At 42.5% G+C, this 14,226-nt stretch overlaps 1 protein-coding gene across 1 annotated transcript in view; it reads right to left on the bottom strand.

Annotated features, from left to right (window-relative positions):
* The window catches only part of LOC106586196 (sodium channel protein type 2 subunit alpha), a 56,286-nt gene that overhangs the window by 30,501 nt on the left and 11,559 nt on the right, over positions 1–14,226 (bottom strand). The window contains exons 2-14 of the mRNA XM_014173188.3: positions 13,717–14,030; positions 13,040–13,158; positions 9,839–9,928; positions 9,616–9,744; positions 8,290–8,381; positions 4,485–4,733; positions 3,910–3,973; positions 3,553–3,694; positions 2,703–2,897; positions 1,975–2,253; positions 1,035–1,406; positions 390–522; positions 27–265 (exon numbers count right to left, since the gene is read on the bottom strand). Coding sequence (XP_014028663.1) covers positions 27–265; positions 390–522; positions 1,035–1,406; positions 1,975–2,253; positions 2,703–2,897; positions 3,553–3,694; positions 3,910–3,973; positions 4,485–4,733; positions 8,290–8,381; positions 9,616–9,744; positions 9,839–9,928; positions 13,040–13,158; positions 13,717–13,977 — 2,364 coding nt within the window. The 5' untranslated portion in view covers positions 13,978–14,030. The remainder of the gene's footprint in view (positions 1–26; positions 266–389; positions 523–1,034; positions 1,407–1,974; positions 2,254–2,702; positions 2,898–3,552; positions 3,695–3,909; positions 3,974–4,484; positions 4,734–8,289; positions 8,382–9,615; positions 9,745–9,838; positions 9,929–13,039; positions 13,159–13,716; positions 14,031–14,226) is intronic.

Genomic DNA, 14,226 nt, shown 5'->3' with positions numbered 1-14,226 from the left:
CAAAAACAATTGACGTGACTGCGTACCAGGTTTCCCACAGAAAGCATTTTTTTGAAATCCCCAGACATTGGGTGGTGCTCCATAGCCATGAACACTGTGTTCAGAACAATACATATGGTAATAGTCAGGTCTACAAAAGGGTCCATCACGATCATCTTGACTGTCTTCTTGATCCTCAGCCATGCCGGACAACAGTCCCAGATGAGGAAGGTGTTGGAGAACTTGTACCAGCAAGGAGGGCACTCCTGTCTCGACTCTTCAAGTTCTGATACATATAGAGGAGAAATAACAGAGAAATATTTGTTTTATGAATGTGTCCTCATTTTAGTCTATTTGCTATTTGCTATTTGTTTTAGGGGGTGTCTAGGGTATGGTATAGTCGTACACACCTTCCATAGTATTAGTTATAACACTAGCTACACTGAAGGCCCTCTGCCTGGCCCCTGGGTCCTCCAGGAAGTTCATAGAGGCCTGGTACGATTCACATCGGGCCTTTCTGTACTCTGTCTCCGTAGTGTTGCCCTGGACGTACATAGATTCATCTGTTACATGAAGTTACATCATTTGGAAGCATCTTCCATGGATTGATAAGTCAACACAAACCAATTGCATCAGCAGTTAGCACAAACTAACCACCAAAGATGGCCATGTTCAAGAGGCTTAATAATCGCTTAACCAGGATGTTATTATCTGTTAAACCCCCAAAATACTGTATTTGCAATCACATCAATAGAAATATTGAAATAGGTTCGTACATATATGGAATATATGACAATCTATATGAAAACTAGATCTGTTTATACTGCCTTCTATTTCATTTGTTTAAACACGTTATCTTTCAGTGTGTACATGTCGTGTATACTGTATAAGACCAAGGAAAACACGTGCAGTCAGAAAGGGAGAGAAGGGAAAGAGAGAAGGGAATGCAACAATAGACACACTAGAACACCACAGCAGAACTACAGTAGAGGCTCGGCAGGTAGAGACCGCACAGAGCTGGTCTAGGTCATCCAGGCTAAACCAAACTTCCTTACGTTGTCATCGGTAGAGGCTTTATCTACTGTCACCTCTGGCAGAAGGAGTCCCTCAGGTGATGTGGGAAGTGAAGCCCCGCCCACCAGGGACACCACCCCATTGCAGTCCACGGAGCTGTGCTTCTTCCCATTGGCCGGCAACAGGACATGTGACGACATGCTGTTCTGGCTGAGGTTGCTGGAGCGCCGGTCGCTCCGCCGGGGAACAAACAGAGATCCCCGGCGACTTTCGTTGTCCTCGAAAGTACTGTTCTCATCGTCGGCAAAGTCGTTCTCCGAGCCCATATCTTGCGCTCGGTCCCGGAAGCTGAAGAGGCTTGCCTGGCTGTTTCGTCTGGATGAGAACAGGGGTCCACGGATACTCAGGAAGGACTGGGAGAGAAAGACATTCCTCAGTGCCTATCACTGGTATACGCATGGGTTGAGAAGTGCAGTAATTAAAGATGGAAGAGCGGGTCCTGCAGATGATGATGATTGTGATGAAGATGACGCAATGATGTTGATTACCTTGAGGATGACCTCAGGGATAATATCAAAGGAAATGTGCAAGAGCATGATGAAGAGGATAATGATGATTATGATGATAAGCACAATGCTGCTGCTTCTGCTGATGATGATAGGGATTACGATGATAAGGAAAATGTGGAATTGAAAGATGATGGTGCTGCTGAAAATGGAGAGGATAGCGTACGATGATATAGATAATGATGATGAAAATAATGATGATGATTATGATGAGGATAAAATGTATCAAAAAGAAAACAAATTGAAATTAATGTTGATGATGATGCAAGTAATCCGTACAACAATCAGGGGTAGACTCACTAAGGAGTGTGCAGCATGCACAACATTACAGCAATACAGCGAACACACAAAGTTTTGATTGCGAAAGGTAAAGATAGGGGAAAGGAGCAGGTTAAAAAAAGAAGAGGAGCCTGACCTGGTGTGGTGTGGAACATCTCATGTCGTAGTTGAGCAGGTTGGAGGCATCTATGGAGAAGCGGAAACGACTCTTTTGCACACTGCCCTCAGACTCAGACCTGTGAAACTTGTCATTGTCCCCTCTCTCCTCCTCCTCTCTCTGCTTTTTCTTCTTGCGCCTGTTGCGTCTCTCTTTGGCGCTCTTGGAACTGAGTTTGGAGGCCTCTGAGGAGGTGTCAGTGAGCTCCCCTCTCTCACTGAACTCCCCGCTCTCAGCCGCTGTCACCGCTGCCGCCGCCTGTAAGCCAATCAACACACAGAAACCACTGTCGTCAAGGGCAATACAAGACTCAGCGGCAGCACATCAGAAATGACATAAAAAAATATTGGAAGCTTACGCAGGGCATTTTCAGGTCATGGTAAAAATAAGATAACACTAACAGTATCAATGATTTAAAACATTTTACTGTTAAAGACATTCCAAGGTTGTTGAAATGGGTGTGCCATAATTAAGCAATAAGGCCAGAGGGGGTGTGCCCTTAGCCGTGGTATATTGGCCATAAATGACAAACCCAAGGTGCCTTACTGCTATTATAAACTGGTTACCAACGTAATTAGAAGAGTAAAAATAAAATGTTTGTCACACCTGTGGTATACAATCTGATATACCACGGCTTTCAGCCAATCAGCATTCAGGGCTCGAACCACCCAATTTATGATGGGATTTATATCGGTGACATCTTGTACCTGTGCGTCCTCCTGCTGTTTCTTCAGCTTCTGAAACTCCTCCTCCTTCTGCTGAGCCTCCTCAATGGTGGCCTGGTTCTGCTCGTCGTAGGCCATGGCAACCACAGCCAGGATTAGGTTGATAAGGTAGAAGGAGCCCAGGAAGATGACCAACACAAAGAAGATCATGTATGGCTTACCAGCAGCCCTCAGGGTCTGGAAGAGAGACAGCGTGGAACAACAGCGCTTATAACACATCTCTATCTCTCAGTGATACCCAAGAGATTCGCTACATATGCTGTCAGAGCACAGAAGCTGGCACAAATAGGTCTGTCCAATGACAACACAAGGAGTTCCTTCCACATGTTCAAAATAAAAAGCCTCCAGTATCACATGGTATGAAGCAGACAAACCATAGAGTTTCATAGAGGGCCCAAAGCCTGGGCACAAAGCCTGTTTTAGCCAGGGCAGCGCCGTTGAGGTAGCCTTGTGGAACCAGCCTGATCGCTGTGTTCACCATTCTGTAAATAGAATGGCAATCAGGCTGGTTCCACCAGGCTACCATTGAGGGCTTTCAACATTTTGAAGTAGTCAATTTGGTGGCAAACATTCCATAACTGCAGGTGGAAGTTAATCACCAACCTTGGTTTTATACTGTTCCTGATTAGATTATACACTCCAGCAAAGTAGGGGGTGGTATGCACCTTATCAGTCTATTTAAAAACTGCCAGTACACTCAAAGAAGTAGAAGAGACAGAAATGTACTACTTTAAAATGTAGATATTCCTCAATGGTGCTGCCCATGCTGTCACAAAAGTGGCCATTGCAAAGACAGGAGTTGAGCTCTCTAGTACATCTCTATGAGACAGACCTGCTGGTAGAGGTTCTCCCAGTAGTCCTGAGTCATCAGTCTGAACAGAGACAGGAAGGCCCAGCTGAACGTGTCAAAGCTGGTGTAGCCGTAATCTGGGTTCCGGCCCGCTTTGATGCACCAGAATCCCTCTGGGCACAGCCTACAACAAACAACAAGCCAATCATAATCCCTATCTCTGCATTCACAATATCTGGTTTTCACAATAACTCTATTTTGATGTTAAAGCACAAAGACATGCACGAGGACAAGCACACACGCACACACCCGCATGCATACACAAACACGCACACAAGCACAATTAATAGTTCATCCTGACGATCAGATACAAAGACAGTAATGTGGGCTCGATCTTACCCAGCACCACTGCCATTTCCACAAAGCAAAGCATCTTTTTTACCTGGGAGGTAGTAATAATTTTCTACAGGAAAAAGAGACAAAGTCAATCTTTTGCCAACTGCAAAAAGGATAAATGATTTCCGTCCTCAATACCTTCACAGCATTGTAACTAGAGAACAGTTCAAAGCTTTATTCACAAAAAGCACTTTCTCTGGTCGTTAAAAATGCTCAATCTATTTTCTCCCCTCTTACCCCATGGTTGCCCAGGTCCTAGTGTTATGGCCATCAGGGTGCCACTGCCATTTTCCCCACTTGGGTGGTGACTCAATACCCTCCGTGTTGACAAGCTAAACGTTCCACTAGTATCATCCACCAACAGGCAGTGTTATGATTAACCGCCACAATACTTCCCACCAGAAGCTCTTACAAACCCCTCTCAGCCATTCCTGTCATTTTAAATTACGCTCTTTAGCCAGGGTCTGCTCGTTTGGCTACTAGCAATGAGCTGTGACTCACACACTGTAGTCTGAGGCTACTAGCATGACCTTCACTAACCCTCCATTGACTGTCTGAAGCCAAAGAAACATGCTTACTGGGATCGTTCATGTAATAGGTCCAGTTGAACGACTTGGTCTTGTTGAGGTCCGTCCCATTAAAGTCGAATGAATCATCGAAGAGGTCGGTTGAGTTAAGAGGGATCCTTAAACATTTGTTTCTTAAATTCCCCATGAACAACTGCAGCCCTACCAGGGCAAAGACACTTAGGCAGAATACAGTGAGGATCATCACGTCGGACAGTTTCTTCACTGACTGGATCAGCGCTCCCACAATGGTCTTGAGGCCTGCAGGACACGACAGAACCTCACTGTTATTCGCATAGGAGTCTTATACAGTGTATGCAAAGAAAGACGCCTTTGTTTGTACACAATGTAAACATCACAGCATGAAACAGCACGTCTGTTGCTTTTAAAAAACTGTGCGGATGTGTCCAAAAGAAGCTGCTCATATAATTGTCAGAGATTGGAACGCTGGCAGTGCGGTCACATTCGACTGTCTCAATGGGTCGTACACCATGAGAATGTTTCATCTGTTATTCCCATGTTCTTTTCTCCACTAGAATTATATGAGCCATGATAAGCACATCATCTTTTCTGACTAAGATCCAAATCCCAGTAATACCGGTATGTCTATAGCACACGTCCATACATGACAATGTAGCTTACAATTTAGTCTCTGATTGCTCTATGGGTGATTATAAACATCAATAAGCTAAGGAAGTCCTACTCATAGTTGTTATAATGTCCAGGCAGTTCTGGCCACAAATTGACATATGTCACAGTAGTTTTTATACCTGTGTGTTATAAACCCTACTAAGAGCTTGTATCAGAAAAGATGACTTTGAGTACAACAGGAAAAACATGCATGTCTGTGAGGGTGGGCCTGTGTCACAATCAGCTCTGACCTATGACACACCCTTATATGTCTGTTGCTTCATATGTGTAAAAGGAAACAGTGTGGATGTGTCCAAAAGAAGCTGCTCATATAACTGTTAAAGATTGGTTTGCTGGCAGTGCGGTGACACGCTCTACTGTCTCAATGGGTCGTCCATCATGAGGATGAGGTTTCATCTGTTACCCCTAGGGTTGCAAAGGGAGGGTATATTACTGGAAACGTTCGAAGTTTACCAGTAAACTACCAGAATTTTGGTATCTTTCAAGAATTTAAGGTAATTTATTTCAAGACATCTTGTGGCCCTTTGGGGGTACTTCAGATTATTACAGATGTCTGTAATTATCTCTGACCCTCTGTGTGGCCTTATCACATGTAAAATATATGACATCATTAAATAAGATGATTTAAAAATAAAAAAACAACAAAGCTGTAAAACATTATCTTAAATATAAACCATCAACTAAGTGAACATTAAACATATTGGTGTTTAATATTAGCATTTCAGCATAATATCCTTTATATATTTTTTGCAAACTTTATATTTATTTGACTATGTCAATATGTATTTGCTATCAATGTTTGGCGTCAAACTGGTGGCAGTTGTGAAGAAAAGACAATAGTTGGAATAATTGCAGAGTTAATTGAAAATAATGCCATTGTTGATGAATGTTTTTTTTTCATTAATTAGGCTACTTTCTCTTGAACCATATGGTCTATTTACTAGAAACTCAGACAATACGGACATATACATACAAAAGGAATACTATATGTGAATACATTTTTTTTAAAGTTATTCAATTATGAATTACCAAATTGACGATATATTGCAGTGGATTTTCTGTTAATTACCCAAATTACTGAAGATTTTGGCAACTTTGGTAAATTACCAGTATCTTTGCAACCCTAGCTATCCCATGTTCTTTCTCCACTAGTTATATGAGCCATGATAAGCACATCATCTTTTCTGTCTAAGATCCAAATCCCAGTACTATGTTTATAGCACACGTCCATAAATGACAATGTAGCTTAAAATAAAGTCCTTTATTGCTCTACGGGTGATTATAAAAACCAATATGCCTACTCATAGTTGTTATAATGTCCAGGCAGTTCTCGCCACAATTGACATACTGTGCATTTGGAGAGTATTCAGACCCCTTTCCTTTTTCCACATGTTGTTACGTTGCAGCCTTATTCTAAAATGGATTAAATACAAATAAAAAACTCATCAATCTACACACAATACCCCATAATGACAAAGCAAAAACAGTTTTACTTTTGTTTTAGCAAATGTATTAAATTTAAAACTGAAACATAACATTTACATAAGTATTCAGATGCTTTGCTATAAGACTCAAAATTGCGCTCAGGTGCATCCTGCTTTCATTGATCATCCTTGAGATGTTTCTACAACTTGACTGGAGTCCACCTGAGGTAAATTCAATTGATTGGACATGATTTGAAAAGGCACACACCTGTCTATATAAGGTCTCACAGTTGACAGAGCAGGTCAGAGCAAAAACCAAGCCATGAGGTCGAAAGAGTTTTCAGTAGAGCTCTGAGAACAAGATTATGTCGAGGCAAAGATCTGGGGAAGGGTACCTAAACATTTCTGCATCATTGAAAGTCTCCAAGAACACAGCGGCATCCAACATTCTTAAATGGAAGAAGTTTGTAACCACCAAGACTTCTTAAAGCTGGCCAAACAATCGGGGGAGAAGGACCTTGATCATGGAGGTGACCAAGTACCTGATGGCCACTCTGACAGAGCTCCAGAGTTCCTCTGTGGAGATGGGAGAACCTTCCAGAAGGACAACAATCTCCGTAGCACTCCACCAATCAGGCCTTTATGGTAGAGTGGCCAGAAGCCACTCTTCAGTAAAAGGCACATGACACCCCACTTGGAGTTCGCCAAAAGGCACCTAAAGGTCTCTCAGACTATGAGAAACAATATTTTTTAGTCTGATGAAACCAAGATTCAACTCTTTGGCCCTGAATGCCAAGCATCATGTCTGGAGGAAACCTGGCACCATCCCTACGGTGAAGCATGGTGGTGGCAGCATTATGCTGTGGGGATGTTTTTCAATGGCAGGGACTGGGAGACTAGTCAGGATCGAGGGAAAGATGAACGGAGCAAAGTACAGACAGGTCCTTGATGAAAACCTGCTCCAGAGCACTCAGACTGGGGTGCAACAGGACAACGACCCTAAGCACACAGCCAAGACAAGTCTCTGAAGGTCCTTGAGTGGCCCAGCCAGAGCCTGGACTTGAATCTGATTGAAAAAAAACAACAATTGAATCATTTTTAGAATAAGGCTGTAACATAACAAAATGAAGAAAAAGTCAAGGGGTTTGAATACTTTCCAAATGCACTTTATGTAGGTTGTACTGTAGATATAGCAGTGTGTTATAAACCTTACTAAGAGCTTGGATCAGAAAATATGTCTCAGAGTACAATAACAAAAGCATGCATGTCTGTGAGGGTGGACATGCATCATGATCAGCTCTGACATATGACACACTATTATTAGACCAACAGCACAGTCAGGAGCAGTTGAATGAAGGCAGACACCCCAGTCAGGGAGGGCAATGACAAGCAACCATCCCAAACAGCAAAGGAAGGAGAGGAGAGCTGGACAGCACCACAAACGCAATTACACAAGCTGGATTTAAACAGTCTCATGCAAACAAAATCGACTAGACCCCCAAGTCTGTTCTGGAGATATAAACAAATCAAGAAATAAAATAGTATGTCTAAAAGCAGAGAATCCTTTCCATTTCAAGGAACTGCTTCAGATTACTGCTTTTACTGGCCATATTACAGCATGAGAGGCAAACCATCAGATCTAAATAAAAATGTAAAGGTGAAGTGACCCTTAAACTTTGATGGAGTGAGTAGTACATTACCACCCTTTGGCCCCTAAACCTTAACCCTTAACCTTCTCTCACCTGGGATGACCGATATAGTTTTCAAAGCTCGGAGAACCCTGAACGTTCTCAGTGCTGAGACATTGCCCAGGTCCACAAACTCTGTGACATATCTGAAATAAGGGGTAGGTCACAAACAGACGCCATGACAGGACAACAAAGAGCAGTCGGAGGAAACATGACACAAGGAAGGGGCTGGCTGACAACTGGCAGCAGGCACTCCTTACCTGGGATAACTGAAATAGTTTTCAAAGCTCTTAGTACTCTGAAAGTGCGAAGAGCTGAAACATTGCCTAGGTTTACAAACTCTGTTACATACCTGCAGGAAAATTCACAATTACAATAGAGCTTGTGTAGTTCAGGAGAAAAGACATTCATGTTACATGGCAAGGGCCTTAAACCCCTCAAACACTATTACATGGTGGGATAGACAATAGGTGTGAGGAGTCTGAGGACATTAAACAAGGATTAACACTATCAAAGTTCAGGTTAGTCTGAACAGTATGAGTGCCTCAATATTCATCATGTCTACATGGTATTGTAATTACAGAGACTTGCAACCATCCTAACCCAGTATTGCAATACGACTGTTCTCTTGTGTAAGCCACAAACAATGAATGCACTAACAACACAAAGAATAAACCAAAGTGGCATGTTGCCCCTGAACAACAAACAGAATCGATGTTGTAATCTAAATCGACATTTATCCTGTCCTTGTTGTAACTCATCTGCCTCAAGCAGCAAAAACAAACAGTAGTGAAGTCTGGTAGGTGTTAGTAGAAATACATGTAGGCAAAATTTCTAGCAGTGTAGAAGTGGGTTTGTTGTGAGAATTTTTTTATAGTGAACATTAGTGACTGTGCAGCAGGGGTTCCCAATTACATTCAGCCTGGGCCAATTTTTCCTTGAGCGGATGGTCGGGGGGCCAGGACAAAGTTATAAATAATTTGTATACTGCAAATTGACCTCAAGAATTCCAAACATATTTAGTATTTGACAAAAACAGAATAATTTCAAACCTTGATTACATTGGGATACAATCACATATGCCTCTCTATTTATGCTTGGGAATACTTGGGAACAGATTTCCTCAATTTAAATCACTTTTGGGTTGATTTTCTGGTGATTTTACAGTCTTTAATGTCCAACAACAAAAATTATAAACAAAAAATCTATACTTTGGGGGCCAAATAAAATAACCCGCGTGCTGAATTTTGGGGGACCCCGGTGTACATGTTGCCAATAGTTACACACTGTAGGTAAGTAATAACATCAGAAGCTAATAATAGTCCTTATTAAAGCTACAGACTGTTACTGATCATAACAGGAAAATGAGAGAATACTTACGCCATGACAATAACACAGAAATCCAACCAGTTCCATGGGTCTCGGAGAAAGGTAAACTTCCCTACACAGAAGCCCCTTGCCAGAATTTTTATAAGAGATTCAAATGTGTAGATTCCAGTGAATGTGTACCTGTTGGAAACAAAGGGGACTGGTTAGTCTACATAGATTACTGTGTGTGTGTATTGTGGAAGCATGTCGATTTAGGGGTAAGACGATGACTTACTCTACATTCTTTGCCCAGTCCGGGGGCTGACTCAGGGTCATAAACGCACAGTTGGTAAGGATAGTCAACATAATTACCATGCTGAACAATGTGGAGGCAGTTGTCAAGGAAACTGAACTGTCCAGACCTATTGATTCAATATTCATTACACATATCATAAAATACAACACTTGACTCTGGCATAGAACGTACACCTCTCACAACTAGGTGGTAATGCCCGAGAAGCCTGTGTTTGGAGGATATATTGTGCCACCGCCTTCGAGGGCCTTATCACTTTTATACAACGGGTTACCAACATATTCAAATAATGATTGACATATTTTTGTTAAAAATGTTATTTTGATGCATTTATTCATACTGTCATCCTTCCACAAGATATAGTCCCGACACAAATCTAAGGCTGCTACCCAAGCCGGCTGGTCGTTCTTTCTATCGGTTCGGTTGCAAGAGACGCGACACAGTCGTTCAGTCTTTTTGTTCTGTAACTATGGACGCGACCCAGTTGGTCAGTGTTTTTGTTCTGTATCTATGGACGCGACCCAGTTGGTCAGTCTTTTTGTTCTGTATCTAGAGATGCAACCCAGTTGTTCAGTCGTTCATTCTAAATGTGCTATTACCATACTGGCTGGCAACGTTCTTATCCCTTGCTTGCTAGCTAGCAAACTACGGCTAACTTACAGTCAGGTCAAAAAGTGCAGCCAGAATAACAGCAAAGTAGCTGCATTTGCGTTTGTTTAAGCTGTCTGGATACGTTTATTTGGATACATCCATAACAACGAGCTAATGAGGTGTTATTTTGCCTGGCATAGAAAATGTGCTCACTCGTCAGGACACTGTTGTTCAGAGGAGCTAGCCAACATCACAGCTAACACAATCACTTCAAACTGAAGCTGGAAAGACAGCAAATTAGCTGCACTTCTTTTTGTTTTACCTGTTTTCTACTGACATTTCTTTGACATGGTCATTACTATGGGACAGCTAGAGATCGAATTTGCATATTGACCAATGTTACAAATATTGGAGAGACAGACAGCAAGGTTTATACAAATCTCTGGTGTTGAAAATGAAATGTTAGTCTAAAATGTGAGATAATGTCTAGATGCTTTTTATAGTGGAGATCAAGTTTATAAATTGCTTGGCTAGATTTAGCCGGTGGTAAGTTGTGGAATAGACACTGGCTGGAATGCGGTTTCAACCAATCAGCATTCAGGATTAGACCCACGCGTTGTATAAAGTGCATTATCAACTGGGTGGTTCGAGCCCTGAATGCTGGTTGGCTGACAGCCATGGTATACAGCGAGGGAAAAAAGTATTTGATCCCCTGCTGATTTTGTACGTTTGCCCACTGACAAAGAAATGATCGGTCTATAATTTTAATGGTAGATTTATTTGAACTGTGAGAGACAGAATAACAACAAAAAAATCCAGAAAAACGCATGTCAAAAATGTTATAAATTGATTTGCATTTTAATGAGGGAAATAAGTATTTGACCCCTTCTCAATCAGAAAGATTTCTGGTTCCCAGGTGTCTTTTATACAGGTAAGGAGCTGAGATTAGGAGCACACTCTTAAAGGGAGTGCTCCTAATCTCAGTTTGTTACCTGTATAAAAGACACCTGTCCACAGAAGCAATCAATCAATCAGATTCCAAACTCTCCACCATCGCCAAGACCAAAGAGCTCTCCAAGGATGTCAGGGACAAGATTGTAGACCTACACAAGGCTGGAATGGGCTACAAGACCATCGCCAAGCAGCTTGGTGAGAAGGTGACAACAGTTGGTGCGATTATTCGCAAATGGAAGAAACACAAAAGAACTGTCAATCTCCCTCGGCCTGGGGCTCCATGCAAGATCTCACCTCGTGGAGTTGCAAAGATCATGAGAACGGTGAGGAATCAGCCCAGAACTACACGGGAGGATCTTGTCAATGATCTCAAGGCAGCTGGGACCATAGTCACCAAGAAAACAATTGGTAACACACTACGCCGTGAAGGACTGAAATCCTGCAGCGCCCGCAAGGTCCCCCTGCTCAAGAAAGCACATATACATGCCCGTCTGAAGTTTGCCAATGAACATCTGAATGATTCAGAGGACAACTGGGTGAAAGTGTTGTGGTCAGATGAGACCAAAATGGAGCTCTTTGGCATCAACTCAACTCGCGTCATGTTTGGAGGAGGAGGAATGCTGCCTATGACCCCAAGAACACCATCCCCACCGTCAAACATGGGGGTGTTTATCTTCTAAGGGGACAGGACAACTTCACCGCATCAAAGGGATGATGGACGGGGCCATGTACCATCAAATCTTGGGTGAGAACCTCCTTCCCTCAGCCAGGGCATTGAAAATGGGTCGTGGATGGGTATACCAGCATGACAATGACCCAAAACACACGGCCAAGGCAACAAAGGAGTGGCTCAGGAAGAAGCACATTAAGGTCCTAGAGTGGCATAGCCAGTCTCCAGACCTTAATCCCATAGAAAATCTGTGGAGGGAGCTGAAGGTTCGAGTTGCCAAAAGTCAGCCTCAAAACCTTAATGACTTGGAGAAGATCTGCAAAGTGGAGTGGGACAAAATCCCTCCTGAGATGTGTGCAAACCTGGTGGCCAACTACAAGAAACGTCTGACCTCTGTGATTGCCAACAAGGGTTTTGCCACCAAGTACTAAGTCATGTTTTGCAGAGGGGTCAAATACTTATTTCCCTCATTAAAATGCAAATCATTTCATAACATTTTTGACATGCGTTTTTCTGGATTTTTTTGTTGTTATTCTGTCTTTCACTGTTCAAATAAACCTACCATTAAAATTATAGACTGATCATTTCTTTGTTGGTGGGCAAACGTACAAAATCAGCAGGGGATCAAATACTTTTTTCCTTCACTGTATAAGACCATATAACACAGGTATATTTTTACTGCTCTAATTATGTTGGTAACCAGTTTATCATAGCAATAAGGCAGCTCGGGGGTTTTTGGTATATGGCCAATATACCACGGCTAAGGGCTGTGTCCAGGCACTCCGCTTTGCGTCGTGTATAAGAACAACCGTTAGCCATGGTATATTGGCCATATACCACACCCCCTCGGGCCTTAATGCTTAAATCATTATCTGTACAAACAAGATACAAACATAGGATATAGGACACATATTTATTTGACCTCAAAAACATTAAATGTGGTTAATATTTTTTTAATCAAAGGATATGAGTGTACCAAAACCTTAATTGATATTCTTCTAAGAGGGTTGAAGGGGTTTAAGACATACAAGGCAGGAGTGGCGTTGAAGCGGAAGATGGCCTTCCCTCGGTTCAACACTATAAAGGTCTGTGAGAGAGAGAGAGAGAGAGAGAGAGAGAGACTGTCAACACATATTCCTGGTCACTTAGGATTGATGGAAATTATTCACAAAAAGAAGGACAACACAACACCAGCTTCTGTTATTGCTATAGCGCACATTGTAGAGCACAGTGGTACTCTGTGGTGTCGTGATATGTCTCCCCTGAAATTGTCAGACGGGAGCCCTATCAATCATAGCTTTTCTGTCACCTTGGATACAAAGGCTCTGGATGGATGACAGTGTGCTTCATCACTTTGTCCTACACGATAACAACTGAACTTGGATCTGACAACAGAGAAAGCCTGTGCTACTGCAACTCTGGGTAATCACAGTGCCTGACACATAGAGATCTCTCACTGCACAGCGTACACATGACAGGATAGACAGTACTAGTTTGCATAAACATAAACTCTCTGCTCAAAATATGACATGGATCCAAATGCTTTCCAATGCTTTCCAATACTGCCTTAACCCTTCACAACTCAACCAAACATCCTCTCCTTGGTTTCAAAGCCCAGCTCTTTGGGATGACCAATCCCACTCACTTTCTGGTTGCTGTAGAAGGTGTCTAAGTCCTCCAGTGGTGTGGACACCAATCCTTTGGGAATGTCCCCATATATGAGTGGCAGTGATTTGCCCGCCTCCAGGTCACTGCTGGGCTTAGGCCCGTCGTCATCATTGTTGTTGGGCTTCGCCTTGGACTTTTTGGCGTTCTCGTCAGCGATCCGCCTCTCGATGGCATCGAGGGACTCACGACAAAACGGGCGGAAGCTGTCTGGTCCTGGCGGTACAAGCAGCTGTGCCATCTTTTCATCCTGCACTTTCAGAGTGAACGGCTAGCCTCCTGCATTAGAAAGGGCTGAAGAAACAAGAGGGAGAAACTCCAGTAAGAGGCAAGTGTAGTGACTGAGCGTCGACTACTGAGGCAATGATATCCTAAAAACAACATTCAACCTGCAAAATATTTCTGTTGAAGGAAATGTACAACCTTGATAAGTGCCTAACACACTGACTTGAACAATATTATTCCATTATAATCTTACACTTACAATCAT

This window comes from Salmo salar, chromosome 25 (assembly GCF_965601325.2).
Source record: "Salmo salar chromosome 25, fSalSal1, whole genome shotgun sequence".
Classification (NCBI taxonomy): domain Eukaryota; kingdom Metazoa; phylum Chordata; class Actinopteri; order Salmoniformes; family Salmonidae; genus Salmo; species Salmo salar.
Note: the sequence above shows the minus strand (reverse complement) of the source record. Positions and strands in the feature narration are given on the sequence as shown.